This window comes from Danio rerio, chromosome 7, assembly GCF_052040795.2.
Source record: "Danio rerio strain M-AB ecotype USA chromosome 7, GRCz13ab, whole genome shotgun sequence".
NCBI classification, from domain to species: domain Eukaryota; kingdom Metazoa; phylum Chordata; class Actinopteri; order Cypriniformes; family Danionidae; genus Danio; species Danio rerio.
The window spans coordinates 55,857,055-55,872,477 of NC_141027.1; the positions used below are offsets into that span (position 1 = coordinate 55,857,055).

The 15,423-nt window shown below is 37.0% G+C and overlaps 1 protein-coding gene across 1 annotated transcript in view; it reads right to left on the minus strand.

Moving 5' to 3' along the window:
• galns (galactosamine (N-acetyl)-6-sulfatase) overlaps positions 1-15,423 on the minus strand; it is a 79,678-nt gene that overhangs the window by 37,682 nt on the left and 26,573 nt on the right. The window contains 2 exon segments of the mRNA NM_001080641.2: positions 1,957-2,059; positions 4,232-4,368. Of these exon segments, the coding sequence (NP_001074110.2) occupies positions 1,957-2,059; positions 4,232-4,368 (240 nt within the window).

Genomic DNA, 15,423 nt, shown 5'->3' on the forward strand with positions numbered 1-15,423 from the left:
GACTTAGGTATTATTAACACAGCTAAATTAAATTGTTACTGAAAATGTTAAAAGTATTATTGTTGATTATCACTCTTTGAAGTGTTTTTTTAATTTTTTGAATTTTGAATTGATTAACTCTGTAATAAGTTGTCTTCAGCAATAAAAAATTAACTTCAAACTTTCCAACTGAACATTTAAATGTTTTTGCATTTAAATTCACTTTTAGTATTTTGAATAACTGAATTTAGGTGTTTTTAATCTCAGTGTCAGTAATAGTGAAGTTTTCCTTTCTCCTGATGCTACCAAATAGCTTTTACTTCTTTGTTCATTGTCAAAACCAAAATTGTACTGCAATATAAATATTTTTCAGTCAAAATGTTTATCACAAAATAAGTAATTTTCAAGTAAATCCAACACAATTTAGACACAAGCCAGAGCCTTTTCAATTGAAACTACAACCAAAAACTAATCTCGTTGAACTCGCTACTAATTGAAAACATTTACCTCACACCATACTACAAAAACTTGGCTAGTTTACTCATCATTTCTTTACCCTTAAGTAGTTCCACACCTTTGAGTTTCCTTTAATAGAAAAAAATTAATACAATGGAAGTCAATGTTTACAGGTTTTCAACATTTTCCAAAATAACTTACTTTGTGTTCAGCAGAAAAGGCTGTGACAATCAGTCTTGTTCTTGTGAATACTTCTTGTGTACAGTTTAAATCACAAAACACACATTTAAAGCTCTTTACAGAACAATCCCAACCTCAACTCAAATTCATTGTGGCACTAAATTTTGTGCTGGACAAAACTATAAATACATCTAAATCAGAATAAACGCCTGCATTATAAGTAATTAAATTGCTCAATTTGCTCAAGAATAAAGCCGTAATATCATAGAACCATCATCTGTAAACCTGCTTTGAAGCTATTTTTATTGTTAAAGCCATTTTATTGTGAAAAGTGTTATAGGGATGCCACGGTTCTCAATATAATGTTGAACCGTACGGTACGACCTCCACGGTTCAATACGCGCATAAATTGCGGTTTTCTCGATTTTGCGTTTAAATAATTAATTGCGTTTTATATCTTTCCAAATTGACGGTGTGTGCCTGTAAGTCCATGATCTGAGATGAGAAAACTCCTCCCCGCGAGTAAATATCCAAGCTGAAGTGAGGCTGAGGCAACAGTACCAGGAAGCGCCGGCGAAGTGAGGCAACAGTACGTGAAAGCGCCGGCGTCTTTCAAATCTGCGGTGTAAGTACATTTCGGTTTTCCTTATAAGCATAATGCCAATAAAAGAAAAAAACGGTGAAAAAAAAAATTACTGTGTGCAAGCATTGTTTTACATGTATAACCTGCACATCTGCAGTGCCATCACCCAGCAATGTCACTGTCTAATATAATGAAGTCCTCCAAATAGCAACAATAAATCTTATAAAAGCAATAAATAATCTTATAAAAGCACTTGATCCGCGTTACAGACTACAGCCTTAAATTTTTTCAGCACCGAGATAATTAAAATGGTTTATTTATGTAAACTTAAGTGCAAATATGTTTATTTGAAATGGCCAATTTATCTTTATTAACATCACATGTATGTTTATTTTCAAAGTGTAGGATTTTATGTGTTCCCCAGTATGTACATGAGCTACCAGCAGCTGTGAGATTTTTTTTCTTACAATACACTAGGAAGTAGTGTACTTTCCTTGGCTTTTAAGCAAAACAAAATGAGTACTGCAATAAATCATTTTTATTTTTTTCTCCTTAACCCTTTACTGTCCCTATTGCCTATAGATTAAAAAAAAAAAAAAAACACGTGTCAAGCCAAGAGAACAAAACCGAACGAAAACTGTGTTAAAAAACCGAGGTATGTATTGAACCATGAGCTATCTGTTTTGTTGCATCCCTATTATATACATAAAAATGTTGACTTGAGGTTTGCCGACTGTGAAAAAAGGGAGATATCTGACCTTGTTGAATTCCTCCCTTGAGTTGCTCCATGTCCAATAGTGTGCCTTGTATTGACCGATCCGTACTGCCATCATCTGGTTGCCACGGTAATAGAAGATGGGTCTGTTGATAATGAAACGCAAATGTGTGGTAAAATCCTTCTGGCTGCCAAGCTCCCCCTGTCCCATCACATTATGGCAATATGTGTTGTCAACCAGATGGTCTCTTTCTCAAACCCCCAGGTAGTGGCTTCAGAAGGACACCATAACTTTCTTTTCTCTTTTTTTTCCTGCATTTTGTGTTATTGAACAGTGCCTCTGGTCAGTATTTGCACCTACAGTTAACAATAATCAGTTTGTATGTTTACATGGACACCAATAAACCGAATATAATATGATTTAGACAATATTAGGAGTCTACCATGTAAAGAGAGATTTTTGATTAATTTAATTAGGTCATAATCTAACTGAACAGAAATCAGACCTGTGGAGTATGTCAATTTTAAACGCATTATTAAGTACTGTACAGACATGTAAAAACTGCAATCATACTATTACCATCCTGTAGGACTTTTCGCTGCGTTTTGCGACAGGATAGTCTATACACACACGGCTGTTTGGCACTATTCTCTGCACCTACCGAGTCAGTGAAGACCACAGACACATACACCGCGAAATGCTGAGTTTTTTTCCCCTCCCATTTAGCATGCGGTATGAACTTCCATTAACAACACTCTTCCAGCAGTTCATACTCGCATCCAGTATCTCGTTTATCATAGGGGGCATGCATGAAATGTTCCTGAATGAAAGTAAAAGTGCCGAACTGCAGTTAAAGTCAACAAATTAAAAATGAAACAGCCAAAATTACTTGAAAATCCAGAGGAAATGTAGACAGCCAGGTGACACAATGATGTTAATTAAATTATGTGTTATAACATGTAAAACGGCATTATGAAAAGAACATTTAAAAAGCAACTCATGTAAACATCTCAATCATATTATTGATTTATTCAGATTAAGTCAAATGATTCGATTACTGATGTCCATGCAAATGTAGTCAGTGATAAACAACACAACAGAACCTAATGCATCATCAACTGCACTTGTCCGATCATTTAAAACCAGAATGAGAAAAAGCTTTATTGTCAGGTATGTTTGCATATACAGGGAATTTGCTTTCGTGACAGAAGTTTTCACAGTGCAACAAAATGACAGTGACAGGACAAAGACACATAACAAAGGAACAAAAAAAATTAAGGACATCCAATTTTGACTAGTCCAAAACAAAGCAATCTTCTCAAAGCCCTGACAAAAGGCTATAACAGCACATTCAGCATGCAACCCTTGATGGAGCTGCCAAATATCAGCTGCTTTCGGGACCTTGTCCCATGGTTAAGTCCGAATTTCAGTTTTTAAATGTAAAAAGTAAATTGGTGTAGTAGTTCTTTTTTTATTTATTACAAGTTGTGTTTCACTTCTCATGTGTCACACTAATGAATAATCTACAGGTTATTTAGTGCAATAAAACATGCTTAAGATTGAAATCTCTCAGTTTTTCAGTTTAAAGGTAAATCAGATTTAAACGACAAGAGTTCCTGTGGGGACGGAGGTAACACTGTTATTGTGCTGTGCTGTTATGTTGTTTGGATTGAGATGTTTGCATGTTGAATGCATATTGCCACTATTAATAATACAAAATATTTAGAAATTGTAGAAAAGTTTAACATTTTGCATTGGTGGGTTGCTTTTGAAACAATAGATATCAATGGTTCTCAGTTTCCAACATTCTTCAAAATATTGTCTTTTATTCAATGGAAGAAAGAAACACAATGGTTGGAACCCCTTGAGGGTGAGTAAATGGTAAGTAAATTGAAATGTCCTTTTTAAATCACAGTTGGCCCTAGAAGGAGAGAGCAATGGCCATAAAACAATTGTTAAGTACTTTGAAGAGATTATTTTCATAAAAGGAAATCACTTTTATGATTAAATTATTCCATCTTAATTGATTTGTGCTGGGACAACATGAAGGAATTGTGGAGAACCCAGCACTTTTTACACTGTGTACACTTAAAAAAATGAAGTTTGCTGTTTCTTCAAACTACTTTTTTAAAAACTACTTTTTAAACTTTTTTAAAAATTGTTTAAAAAACAACACAAATCTTGATTTTTTTTTTGCACCAACTTATTTTGTCAATTAAAAAGTCAAATTATTTTTTTTCATATTTTCCCAACACAAATTGATTGTGTGGAACCCAGCATTTTTTACAGTGTATATTACACTCTCTGAGAGGGTTACCTGTCTATCAGTGAGCCGTTGAAGAGGACAGGACTTAAATCAACACCATCAATGACACGGTCATCAGGAGGAGAAACACCAGCCACAGAAAGACTGGTGCTGAAAAGATCCATCACACTGGCCAACTGATGACTCACCTAAGGAACAAAATCATTTAAAAAGAGTCATGCTATGTCATGTAGAGCAGGAGTTTTCAAATTGTGAGCAACATTAACGAGTAAGCTATGATGATGATTTTTATGCGTTCACTAGACTAGAGGGAATAATATGATTAACGATAGCTCCACAACTATCAGGCACCTGTAAACTTAATGCCTTCCAGTAAAATATATAAAATATAATATAAGACCCCCCCAACACACAATAGTTATTTGCCTTAATCTGAATGAGACAATAATATGATTACGTGAAGTGCTTTAAAATTTTTGCTTAAAGTAAAAAATGCTTAAAGTTGTGTCACCAGGCTGTTCACATTTTCTTCAGAGTCTCATGTAATTTTGGGTGTTTCATCTTTAATTTATCGACTTTAATTGCAGTTCAGCACTCATGAACATTTCATTCATGCCCCCGTGACAAACTGGGATATTTGACGCAAATATGAAGGACTGGTGGAAGAGTGATGTTTTTAATAATACCGCTCGTCGAGTGGAAAGAAAAAAAAAACTTCCAAGTTTTGCGATGTATGTGTGTGTGTGTGTGTGTGTGTGTGTGGTCCTTTAACCAGGCAGGTGTTGCTGATTTGCAACAGTTAAAATTTAATTTGAGCCTGAAAGGGTTAATGACAGCCGCGTGTGTGGATCTTGTCACAAAACACAGTCTCTTTAACCAGGGGTGCAATACCTAGTTAAACCACTGGGTGTCAAACTTGCATACTGCACCTTTAAGATTTACTTTTGATAAACATTTTACCAATTTTGGAAGGACTTACTTAAAAAAAAGAAACATTTTAAAGTCTCTCCAGATAAAAAAAAAAAAAAAAATTGATAACATTAAAAATAAAACATCAAGAAAGTATAGATGTCGCGTTGGCCCAGTGGGTACCGCTGTCGCCTCACAGCAAGAAGGTCGCTGGTTTGAGCCTCGGGTGGGACCATTGGCATTCTCCCCGTGTTGTCGCCTCGGGGTACTCTGTTTTCGCCACACAAGTCCAAAGACATAGGCTATAGGTGAACTGAGTAAGCTAAATTGTCTGTAATGTGTGTGGTTGAGAGTGTATGGGTGTTTCCTAGTGATGGGTTGCAGCAGGAAGGGCGTAAAACATATCCTAGATTAGTTGGCAGTTCATCCCGCAGTGGCGACCCCTGAATAATAAAGAGACCAAGCCAAAAAGAAAATGAATGAATAAATGAAATTAAAGATTCAACAGTTTGTTTGCTATTGCAATAAAGATATTTTGAAAAAAAAACTTCTAGAAATCAGTTAAGATACCACAGCCAAAAATGCATACACCACAACACGAAAGTCAAACATTTTGCAATTGGCATTGTTGGAATATCAAGCTTATTCCATGCATGTTCAGTAAGAAAAGGTCTAGAGATGGTTTTCTTCAATGCCAAAAATATAAGTAATTTATTAGATACAAATGAATAATTCGATGGCAGAGCTCTGGGTTACGTTACCCCAATGCAATACAAGAATTACATTAGAGGTTCACAACTAACATACATTTCCCTGACTCCAGCATATATACACAACTGATATTAACAGGTGGAGTTCTGGTGTAACGTCACTTATCAGTCTTTTTGCAGTCCTTTGGCTCTTGTACCCCTGACATACTTCTTCTTTTCTGCAACCCTTCACTGCATACCACAACTGAACAATTAAGTGCCTCTTTAATATATTTCACAACTTCTACAAGCATCATGCTCCATGCGACATGTCTAGACTTCGTATTAGACAGCCGTCTGGAACAAAAGCCCCTGCACTAAATTTATTCTTATTCTTATTATTTCCCCCTTGTCAGCAGTTCCTTCTAAAAAGTATGCAGCACAGTAAAAAAGAAAAAGTATGCCTGGTCAATATATGGTATCATACAAAAAAAAATATATATTAATCTGTTGTTAGTCTAAACATTTTCTAATGAAAAATAAAGACACAAATAATAAAAATAAATTCATTTTGTCCACAGCATATCAAGTATGCCACAAAGGGTTTCAGAGACTTAATTGGATTTAAGCAACCACAACATTCTAATAAAAATGATTATCAATAATCTTAATATTTGGTCTATCGCTAATCTAGATGCTTAAGATCAGCACCCACACAGATGCACACACATGCTATAAAGCATCTTCTTCATGTGTGAGCCTTGTCAAGATGCCAGAGCGCAAAAGCACCGGCAGGGAGGCCGATTTAGAAGAGCAGAAGCAGGATGACGCGTTTCTTCAGTCCCCGCTCTAATCTGCGCTTGCAGGTTTATTATAAACCACACTAACATCTCTGTAAATGAAGAGAAAGGCGGAGAGAAAGGCGAGTTGGGACAGAGGCCGGAACTGCTGCTTTATCTGTCCTCCCCAGTCCTGCTGCTGCAAAAAAGCTTTATTTTATTTATAAACTTTGAACTATTTTCCGATAAAATGCCATTTTTTCGCTGTCATCCTTGATCTTCCATTCTATTCTCTCCTGAGCGGCCCTTTGAGGGAGACGGCACGCTCACAATCAGATAGCACTATCAGCACGGAGCAGCTGCCTCTGTCTACACACACACTCTCTCTTCAGCCTCCCAGAATTCCCTTCACCACTGCCAGACAGCCAGTACATTCCATTATCTTCACTCGCAGGCTTCACACACACAGACATACATGCATACTTATACACACACACATACACACACACACAGGAAGGGAGAAATCAAAGGGAACAATTAATAAAGGTAACTAGCTGCTACCACCAACTGCTCTTATCCCACAGAACACACACATAGACAAAAAACAAAACGCAGGACTAGTAAAAAGGGAAATGAATATTTCTTTATCTCCAATTCATTTCCTCTTGCTTTCCTTCTTACGGCTGTCTCTGTGTTTCTGGCCTGACGCTATAGTTATCGGAGCAGACAGACCAGCGAGCTCTGTCTAATGCACTCAGTCTATGTGTCTGTAAGCTGATAAACACAACAGGAGTGATCGGGACGGCCAGGTTAACTGCGGTTTTATTTTTTTATATTCACGTCACACGAAGTGAACTGTAGGTGCGACAAGCTCTGGTCACGCTTTGAAGTCTCTGATGCTGAGCCTGAGTCAAGGTCAAATCTCAAATCTCTTTTGTTTAATAGGTTTTCTCTTGGTTTGTTTCACTATGGTGCACGTTGGTTAAATCATATTGCTAGACAAACTTCTTAGGGGATTTTTCTACACGATTAAAGCAAATTTGTGTGTATAAAAGTGTATTTTTTCTTAATCAAATGATAATATGTTCCTATTCAGAGTTGAGCGTAATTAGTTACAAGGTTTCTTGAATTACTTTTCAGCAGGAAAACTAAAATAAAAGACTACTTTACATTTGTATGTAATTGTATTTAAATATTACAGTGAGAAAAAGAAAAATGTTCATTGGATTTCCAAAGGTTGCAAGTTATATGGGCTGAATTTAAACAAACAAGTTAAATTTGGCAAGGTTCAACTTAATTTGTTTGTTTAAATTCAGCCCATACAACTTGTTTGCAGCCACGTACTTCAGTAAAAGTAAATCAATTGAATCATCTTTCAGTGTACTTAAATACTGTAAATATATAAAATATTTCTATAAAAATCAATTCAAATATGTGAATTAATGTTTTGCAAAACAATTCTGTTTAAGCTACAGAACTTCTATAACTTATCAAGACAATAGCATATGGTAAAGATTGTTTAAGAAAATAGTGTTCATGATAATATAAGGTATAGTGCATCCAGAAAGTGTCATAGCGCTACACTTTTTCCACATATTTTATGTTACAGACGTATTTTAAAATGGATTAAATTCATTTATTTCTTCAAAATTCTTCACACAATACTCCATAATGACAATGTGGAAAAAAGATTTTTTGAAATTGTTGCAATTTATTAAAAATAAAAAACCTGAAAAATCACATGTACAGAAGCATTCCTTTGCTCAAATACTTTGTTGATGCACTTTTGGCAGCAATTATAGCCTCAAGATTTTTTTTAATATGATGCCAAGCTTGGCACACATGTCTTTTGGGGAATTTTTGCCCATTCTTCTTTGCAGTAGCTCTCAAGCTCTATCAGGTTGGATAGGAAGCGACAGTGTACAGCCGTTTTTAGATCTCTTAAGAAAAGTTCAACAGGATTTAGGTCTGGGCTCTGGCTGGGCCACTCAAGGACTTCACAGAGCTGTTGTGAAGCCACTCCATTGATATTTTGGTGGTCTGCTTTGGGTCAATATCCTGCTGGAAGATGAACTATCGCCCCAGTCTGATGTCAAGAGCACTCTGAAGCAGGTTTTCATTCGGGATGTCTGTCTTTTTTTGTGGATTCAAAAGTATTTAAGTGTATTTCTAGTCTTGCTATTGCTTTAAAATTTCTGAAAAACAAAAAACTATATTTACAATTACCTTGCTTCTCTGAATATACAGTTCATCCGGAAAGTATTCATAGCGCTTCACTTTTTAGACATTTTTTTATCTTACAGCCTTATTCCAAAATGGATTAAATTAATTTATTTCCTCAAAATTCTACACACAATACCCCATAATGACAATGTGAAAAAAGATTTTTTAAAATTGTTGCAATTTTATTAAAAATAAAAACCTAAATATTCACATGAACATAAGTATTCATTATATTGCCGTTGAGCTCTAAATTGAGCTCAGGTACATTCCGTTTCCACTGATCATTCTTGAGATGTTTGAGCAGCTTAATTGGAGTTCACCTGTGTTAATTTAGTTGATTGGGCATGTTTTGACATGGACATTCACACGGGGCGTCAGGGTCAACGCTTCCCGTTCACTTTGAATGGGTGGTGTCAGGCATTGCCGAACTGCATTGTGGATCCGTCGGCGCCGCTTCAGAGGCGTTGCTCGCTTTTAGCTCGTAGCTCAACTTTTTAAGCGCCGATGGAAGCGTCAGCCAATCAGATCGCTGTATGCTAATACACCAGCTAGACAGTGGCCTATTACTGACTGAATTTCATTGGCTGATGCTGCTATGACGATCACGTTAGCCCCAACTTCAGACACGTCTTCAGTCAAGCGTTGATGCTGAATGGGGCGTTAGTCAGGGAGGTGATCAATAACCCGATGGTCACTCTTTCTGAGCTTTAGCGTTCTTCTGTGGAGAGAGGAGAACCTTTAACCTCTAAAGGTGCTCTAGCAACAGAAGCCAAAGATCATGGTCTTTAGCCTCCTTTTTAGAGCAACTGAATCCCATTCAAAGAATTGCCAGTTTGATCCCAGGTCAAAAGGGGATAAGTGTAGTAGGACTGGTGGGTTATACCAGGGGGGCTCATCTGAGATGGTAGTGAGGTTTAGGTGGTTAGCATAACAGAGGTCAGCTAGCGAAGTGCTATGCAGGTAAACCTCACCCCTCTGACCTCTCTAGATGTTTAAGCGACATATGCTAGAGTCCATGGCGTTTAGCCTCCTTGTTAGAGCAACTGACTCCCATACAAAGAATTGCTGGTTCGATCCCATCTCAGACCTGGTTGGGTGCAGTAGAACTGGTTGCAGGGCTCGTCCGGGATGGGAGTGAGGTTCAGGGGGTGAGTGTAACCGTGGCCAGCTAGCGAAGTGCTACGCAGGTAAACCTCATGCCTCTGAGCTCTAAAGGTGCTCTAGTGACAGACCCTACAGGACATGGTCTTTAGCCTCCTTGTTAGAGCAACCGACTCCCATATAAAAAATTGCCAGTTTGATCCCAGCTCAAAACGGGATGGTGCAGTAAAACTGGTCGGTTACATTTTATTAAAAAAAAAAAAAAAAGTATATTATCAATATTTTTTATGTATTGTCTCATCTTTAAGGGGCAAAGTTGTTGGGGAAGGGGTTGTTCTAAAAATATATATATATTAAAAAATCTTAAATAAAAAGTAAAAAAAAAAATGGTAAAAAATAAATGTAAAACAATCTTTAAGTAATATACATATACATTTCTTTTCCTCTCAATATGAGTTTGATTTATTCATAAATTCAGCCCAAAATGTCACTCCACGGCATTCGGCAAAAACAAAAAAAGGGCATCGGTGCTTCTCATAAAAGAAACGGACGAGCAGATACACATATCACAAAGAGCCACACTCGAGCGGGAGCAGGATGAGCAAAAAAATCCGGTCTGCCGCTGCAAGACAAACATTAACAGTGTGAAACACCTGCTTATCCCGCTCTGCACTGCTCTGGCACTGCCCAGACACCTGGCACATCCCAGCCACATACCCCAGCACTCCTCTCCTCTTTCTGTTCTTTATCCGGCACGCCTGGCATATTCAGATACAGAAGCCCTCATTACAGCTCAATCCAACCTCAGCAAACACACAAACAGATTAGCCGCTTAAGACGCTCCCAATCCCCCTCTCCCTCGCCGCTCCGCTGTGCTATCAGGGCCCCGCACACCCCTCAGATATGAGCCGGGGGCAGGCTTAGCGCTCCCTCCTCCAAAAATCCCCCCACGCCGCGGCCCCATGTCACAGCTGCCCCTAATACAATTAAAAGTCATTTGCAGAGCGCACAGCTTCAGCGGATCAGGAATGGGAAGCTTCCCCTCTCCTTCACCCAAATAAATAAAAATGGTTAAAGGAAGGAGCACAGGGAATGTTAAATAATTTAAATAAAAAAAATTTATGAAGTTTGATAAGGAATTCAGTGATTAAAAATGATTATAAAAATTAGATGCATAATTCTAATTCCCATCTTTGAATGGAAACATATTTTCATTTTTGTATTCATTTTTTCTGGCTATGGATGTCTGTTAGGGCTGCACAACACCATCACCATCGATATCGCAATTTGCGCATCTGCAATAGTCACATCACTCAAAGAGCAATGTTGAGTTTATACTGCATGTTAGGATTATAGTTTACCAGGAGCAACAGTTTAAAACCAGATGATTTTTTTATTCACTGAAGAGTTTAACCTTAATGGAGTAAAAGTGCATCTGATTTAAGGCGAGTGTAAGCATGCAGGAAAGTTAAAAGTATTCAGGCATAAGCAATTGTACTGTTTGTAACTCTGATAAAAAACAATTCATTGAATTATTCAAAGAATAAAGACTACACAGTGTGGGTGACACGGTGGCTCAGTGGTTAGCGCTGTTGCCAAACAGCAAAAAGGTAGCTGGTTCTGGTTCTGGCTAGGTTTCCTCTGGGTGCTCCGGTTTCCCCCACAGCCCAAAGACATGTGGTAAAGGTGCATTGAATAAACTAAACTATTGTCTGTAGTGTGTGTAAATGAGTGTGTTTAGATGTTTTCCAGAACTGAGTTGCAGCTTGAAGGGCATTGCTGTGTAAAACATTTGCTGGATATGTTGGGGGTTCATTTTGCTGTGGCGACCCCAGATGAATAAAGGAATTAAGCCAAAGGAAAATGTATGAATGACTATACAGTGTTATTTCACATTTAATTGGTCAATTTCTGTTCCTGGATACTGAATTGTAAAATATTCCCCTCTATCTTCCAAATAATAAAACAGAATAATCCCAAATCAGAAGAAAATGAACGAATTCTTTCCAAGTGGAACTATTCATGTATCTAGTGAAATTATATCTATATCTCAAAATAAATGGCAGCAAAACAAAATATTGCAATGTCAAATTTGTGCAGCCCTAATGTCAATGGTTCCAACATTCTTTAAAATATTTTCTTGTGTATTCAACATAAGAAAGAAACCCATGACGATCTGGAAGGGTGAGTAAATAGTAAGAAAATTTACATTTTTGAGTGAACTCTCTGCTTTTTAAATCACCTTTGGCACTGGAAAGAGACAGTAATGGCCAAATAACATAAGTAAAGTAATTCGAAGAGGCTATTTTCATAAAAGATAAAAACTTTCTATGATTCAGTTTGAACTGAGGGGGTTTGTTTGTAAATGAATTGGAAGTCGAATAGTCTGTTAATGTTTGTTGTTTGTTCAGTCTTTTTTGCAACAACTTAATTATGTTCAATCTATCTTAATTTGTAAAAAGGTTAACCTAGTTGACATCTGATTAGACTTAATTGGCATTAAAGGTCATTTACGGAGCACAAAGCTTCAGTGGATCAGGAATGGGAAGCTTCTTACCCAAATAAGTAAAATAAGTAAATAAATAAAAATAGAGGAAGGAAAGGAGAACAGGGAATGTTAAAAATAAAACGAACAAAGTTTGATTTAGAAGGAATTCAGTGATTGAAAATGATTAAGGTGAAGACTTGAAATGAAAATGAATCTCATAGATATTACTTGGTATTAAGATTTTATATAAAAAATGGAAGCAGGGCAATATAGGGAAACACTTATTATAATTGGTTATTAGTGTCATCACTGGCTGGTGATACTTAAATCTATAATCCTGATATTGCTCATGCTCCTTAGAATGTGATGTTTAAATGAATATGTAAACAGTATGCAATTGTGCTACATGCTAAATATTATAATTGGCAGTGGTGAGACAACAGCATCTGATCAAAGCAAATTAATAAAGGCACTAAGCCGAGAAGAAAATGAATGAATGAACAAGGCAGAAAACAAATACCTACTGTAACTAAAAGGATACACTTCCTACTCCTCCAACTCAACTTTCTTTTATTCACGTTTTTAATAGTTTAAAGTGATCTATATTGTCTGGGTTTGTGTTGTAGATTATGGTACAAAAACCTGGTAATAAGCTTCCAGTACATTTTCTGTTATTTTACAGAAATAAAATGATTACTTTTTCTGGAAAGTAATGTATTACCGTACTTTTAAGTTACTCGTGCAATACTTTTCTTACCTGGCTAAGGCATGATCTCCATCACTATTTTTTTGTAAATAGAGGAGCTCTGCAATTAACATCACACTGTATAACCCACACCTCCATTTACCTTTAAAGAAACCCACATTGCTCTGCCACCTTGGTTTCCGCCTGCTTCTGCATTTTCATGTATTACTATGTTATTTTTAATTCAACAATTTTTTTAAAGCTAATTAATTCAAGTAAAAAGTAACTCGCAATACATTTTTTAAAAAGTCCCTCAAATATGTATTATTACAGATTTTTTTAAAAGAAATGCTTTATTATTTTACTTTACTTATTGTTTATAAAAGTAATATTATTATGTAACTCATGAAACTTGTGAGGCATTACACTCAACACTGATTACAGTTATATAACCACTATTAAATAATTGAAAATGTTGTAAACAGCAGTGTAGGGCCAATTATTTGCAAATTTTCCTTAGGCTTATTCATCAGGGGTCGCCACAGCGGAATGAACCATAAATTTACACAGCAGATGCCCATCCATCTCAATTTGTACTCTCAGGGTTAGAAAACACCCATGCATTCTCCCAGTCACACATTACGGAAAATTCCATTTATCCAATTCATCTTTCTTTGGACTGCGGGGTAACCGGAGCATGTGGAGGAAACACATGCCAACAAGAGGAGAACATGCAAACTCAAGATGCGACTTCTATGCTACTCATATAATTGTGGTCAGTGTTGAGGAAAGTTCTCTTTGAAAGTGATGCATTAATATATTGAGTTACTCCCCCCAAAAAATAACTAGTTGAATTACTTAATGCATTACATTACTTTTTCTTAGCTGGCTGAGGCTTGATCTTTCAGAACTTTATTTATTTATTTTTTTACTAGAGGAGTTTTGCAATTAACACACTGTATAACCTTCACTTTCCTTTACCTTTAAAAAAACCACATAGCTCTGCCATCTTGGTTTCTGTCTGTTCCTCCATTCTGTCATTGGGTGCTCTACTATGTTATTTTTAATTCAGCAATTAATTTTTTCCACCTAAGTATTCCAACTTCTTTGTCCAATTTGAGATGTTTGACTGTTCAAGTCCAATTGTGCAGCATGAGTGTTACTATCGGGCCAAGTTTGTCTTTAATTCCGCAAATCTCACTCTCAGAGCCTGAATTTCAATATCGTGAGTGTTTGCTTCTATATCTTTCTAGCTAGCCATGTAACTCGCGGAGCCAACAATTTGATTTGTAAAAGCTTAAATAGCCTAAAACCTCATGGTCTGGACAGACCATGAAAATCTAGAATACATTAGGTCCGGCAATTGACTTAATTCTTGTCAGGCTCATTGAGGCAATATACTATGACCGGTTTGATTTCCACATCTCTTACCACCAGGGGTTCAAGAATGAAAAGGCAGATGCCCTGTCAAGTTTAAGGCAGGTTGAACTTAAACCCACCCTTCCAGTTGCTGTTCTGCCACCTGAACGAGTGGTTGCAGAGATAACCAGGGGGGCTGGAGTCCATGATTCGTAAGGCATTTCGTACTATTGAAGTGGACAGTTGGTCTGGACCAAGGTTTTACAGTGGGGTCACCCATCCGAGCTAGCCAGCCACCCAGGAGCAGATCACACTTATTGGGTTAATCAAGCAATGGTTCTGGTGGCTCTCGATAGTGTGGAACATTAGTGAGTTTGTGTTGCCTTGCCCGGTCTGTGCGGTAGCTAAGAATTCTAATCAACCCACAGCAGGGCTTTTCCGGCCACTGCCTGTCTCTTCATGACCCTGGTCAAACATATCGATGGACTTTGTCACTGGGTTACCCCCATCCAGTGGCAACACCATAGTCCTCACTGTGGTGGACAGATTTTCGAAGGTGGCATACTTTATTCCCCTCACCAAATTAACTTCAGCAAAGGAGACAGCAGCTATTGTCTTGGACCATGTCCTACGTATTCGTGGACTTCTGGTTGACGTGGTTTCAAACAGTTCTGCCAACAGCTGGGGCGACAGCTAGCCTTTCTACCGGTACCACCCACAGACCAATGGCTAGGCCAAATGATCTAATTAGGACTGCTAAAATGAAATTAATTAATGAAACTTGCATTACATAAAAAACTCAATTAAATATTGTTACTGAATTTTAAAGTAATGTATTTCTTTACTGATTATTTATAAAAGTAATATTATTAAGCAACTCCCGTAACTTGTAATGCATTACTCCCAACATAGATTATGGTTAAATAACCCCTATTTAATAATTTAATGATAACTGAAAATGCTACAAACTGTGGTGTAGCGCAAATCTCTTTTTTTTGTGTGTAAATGAA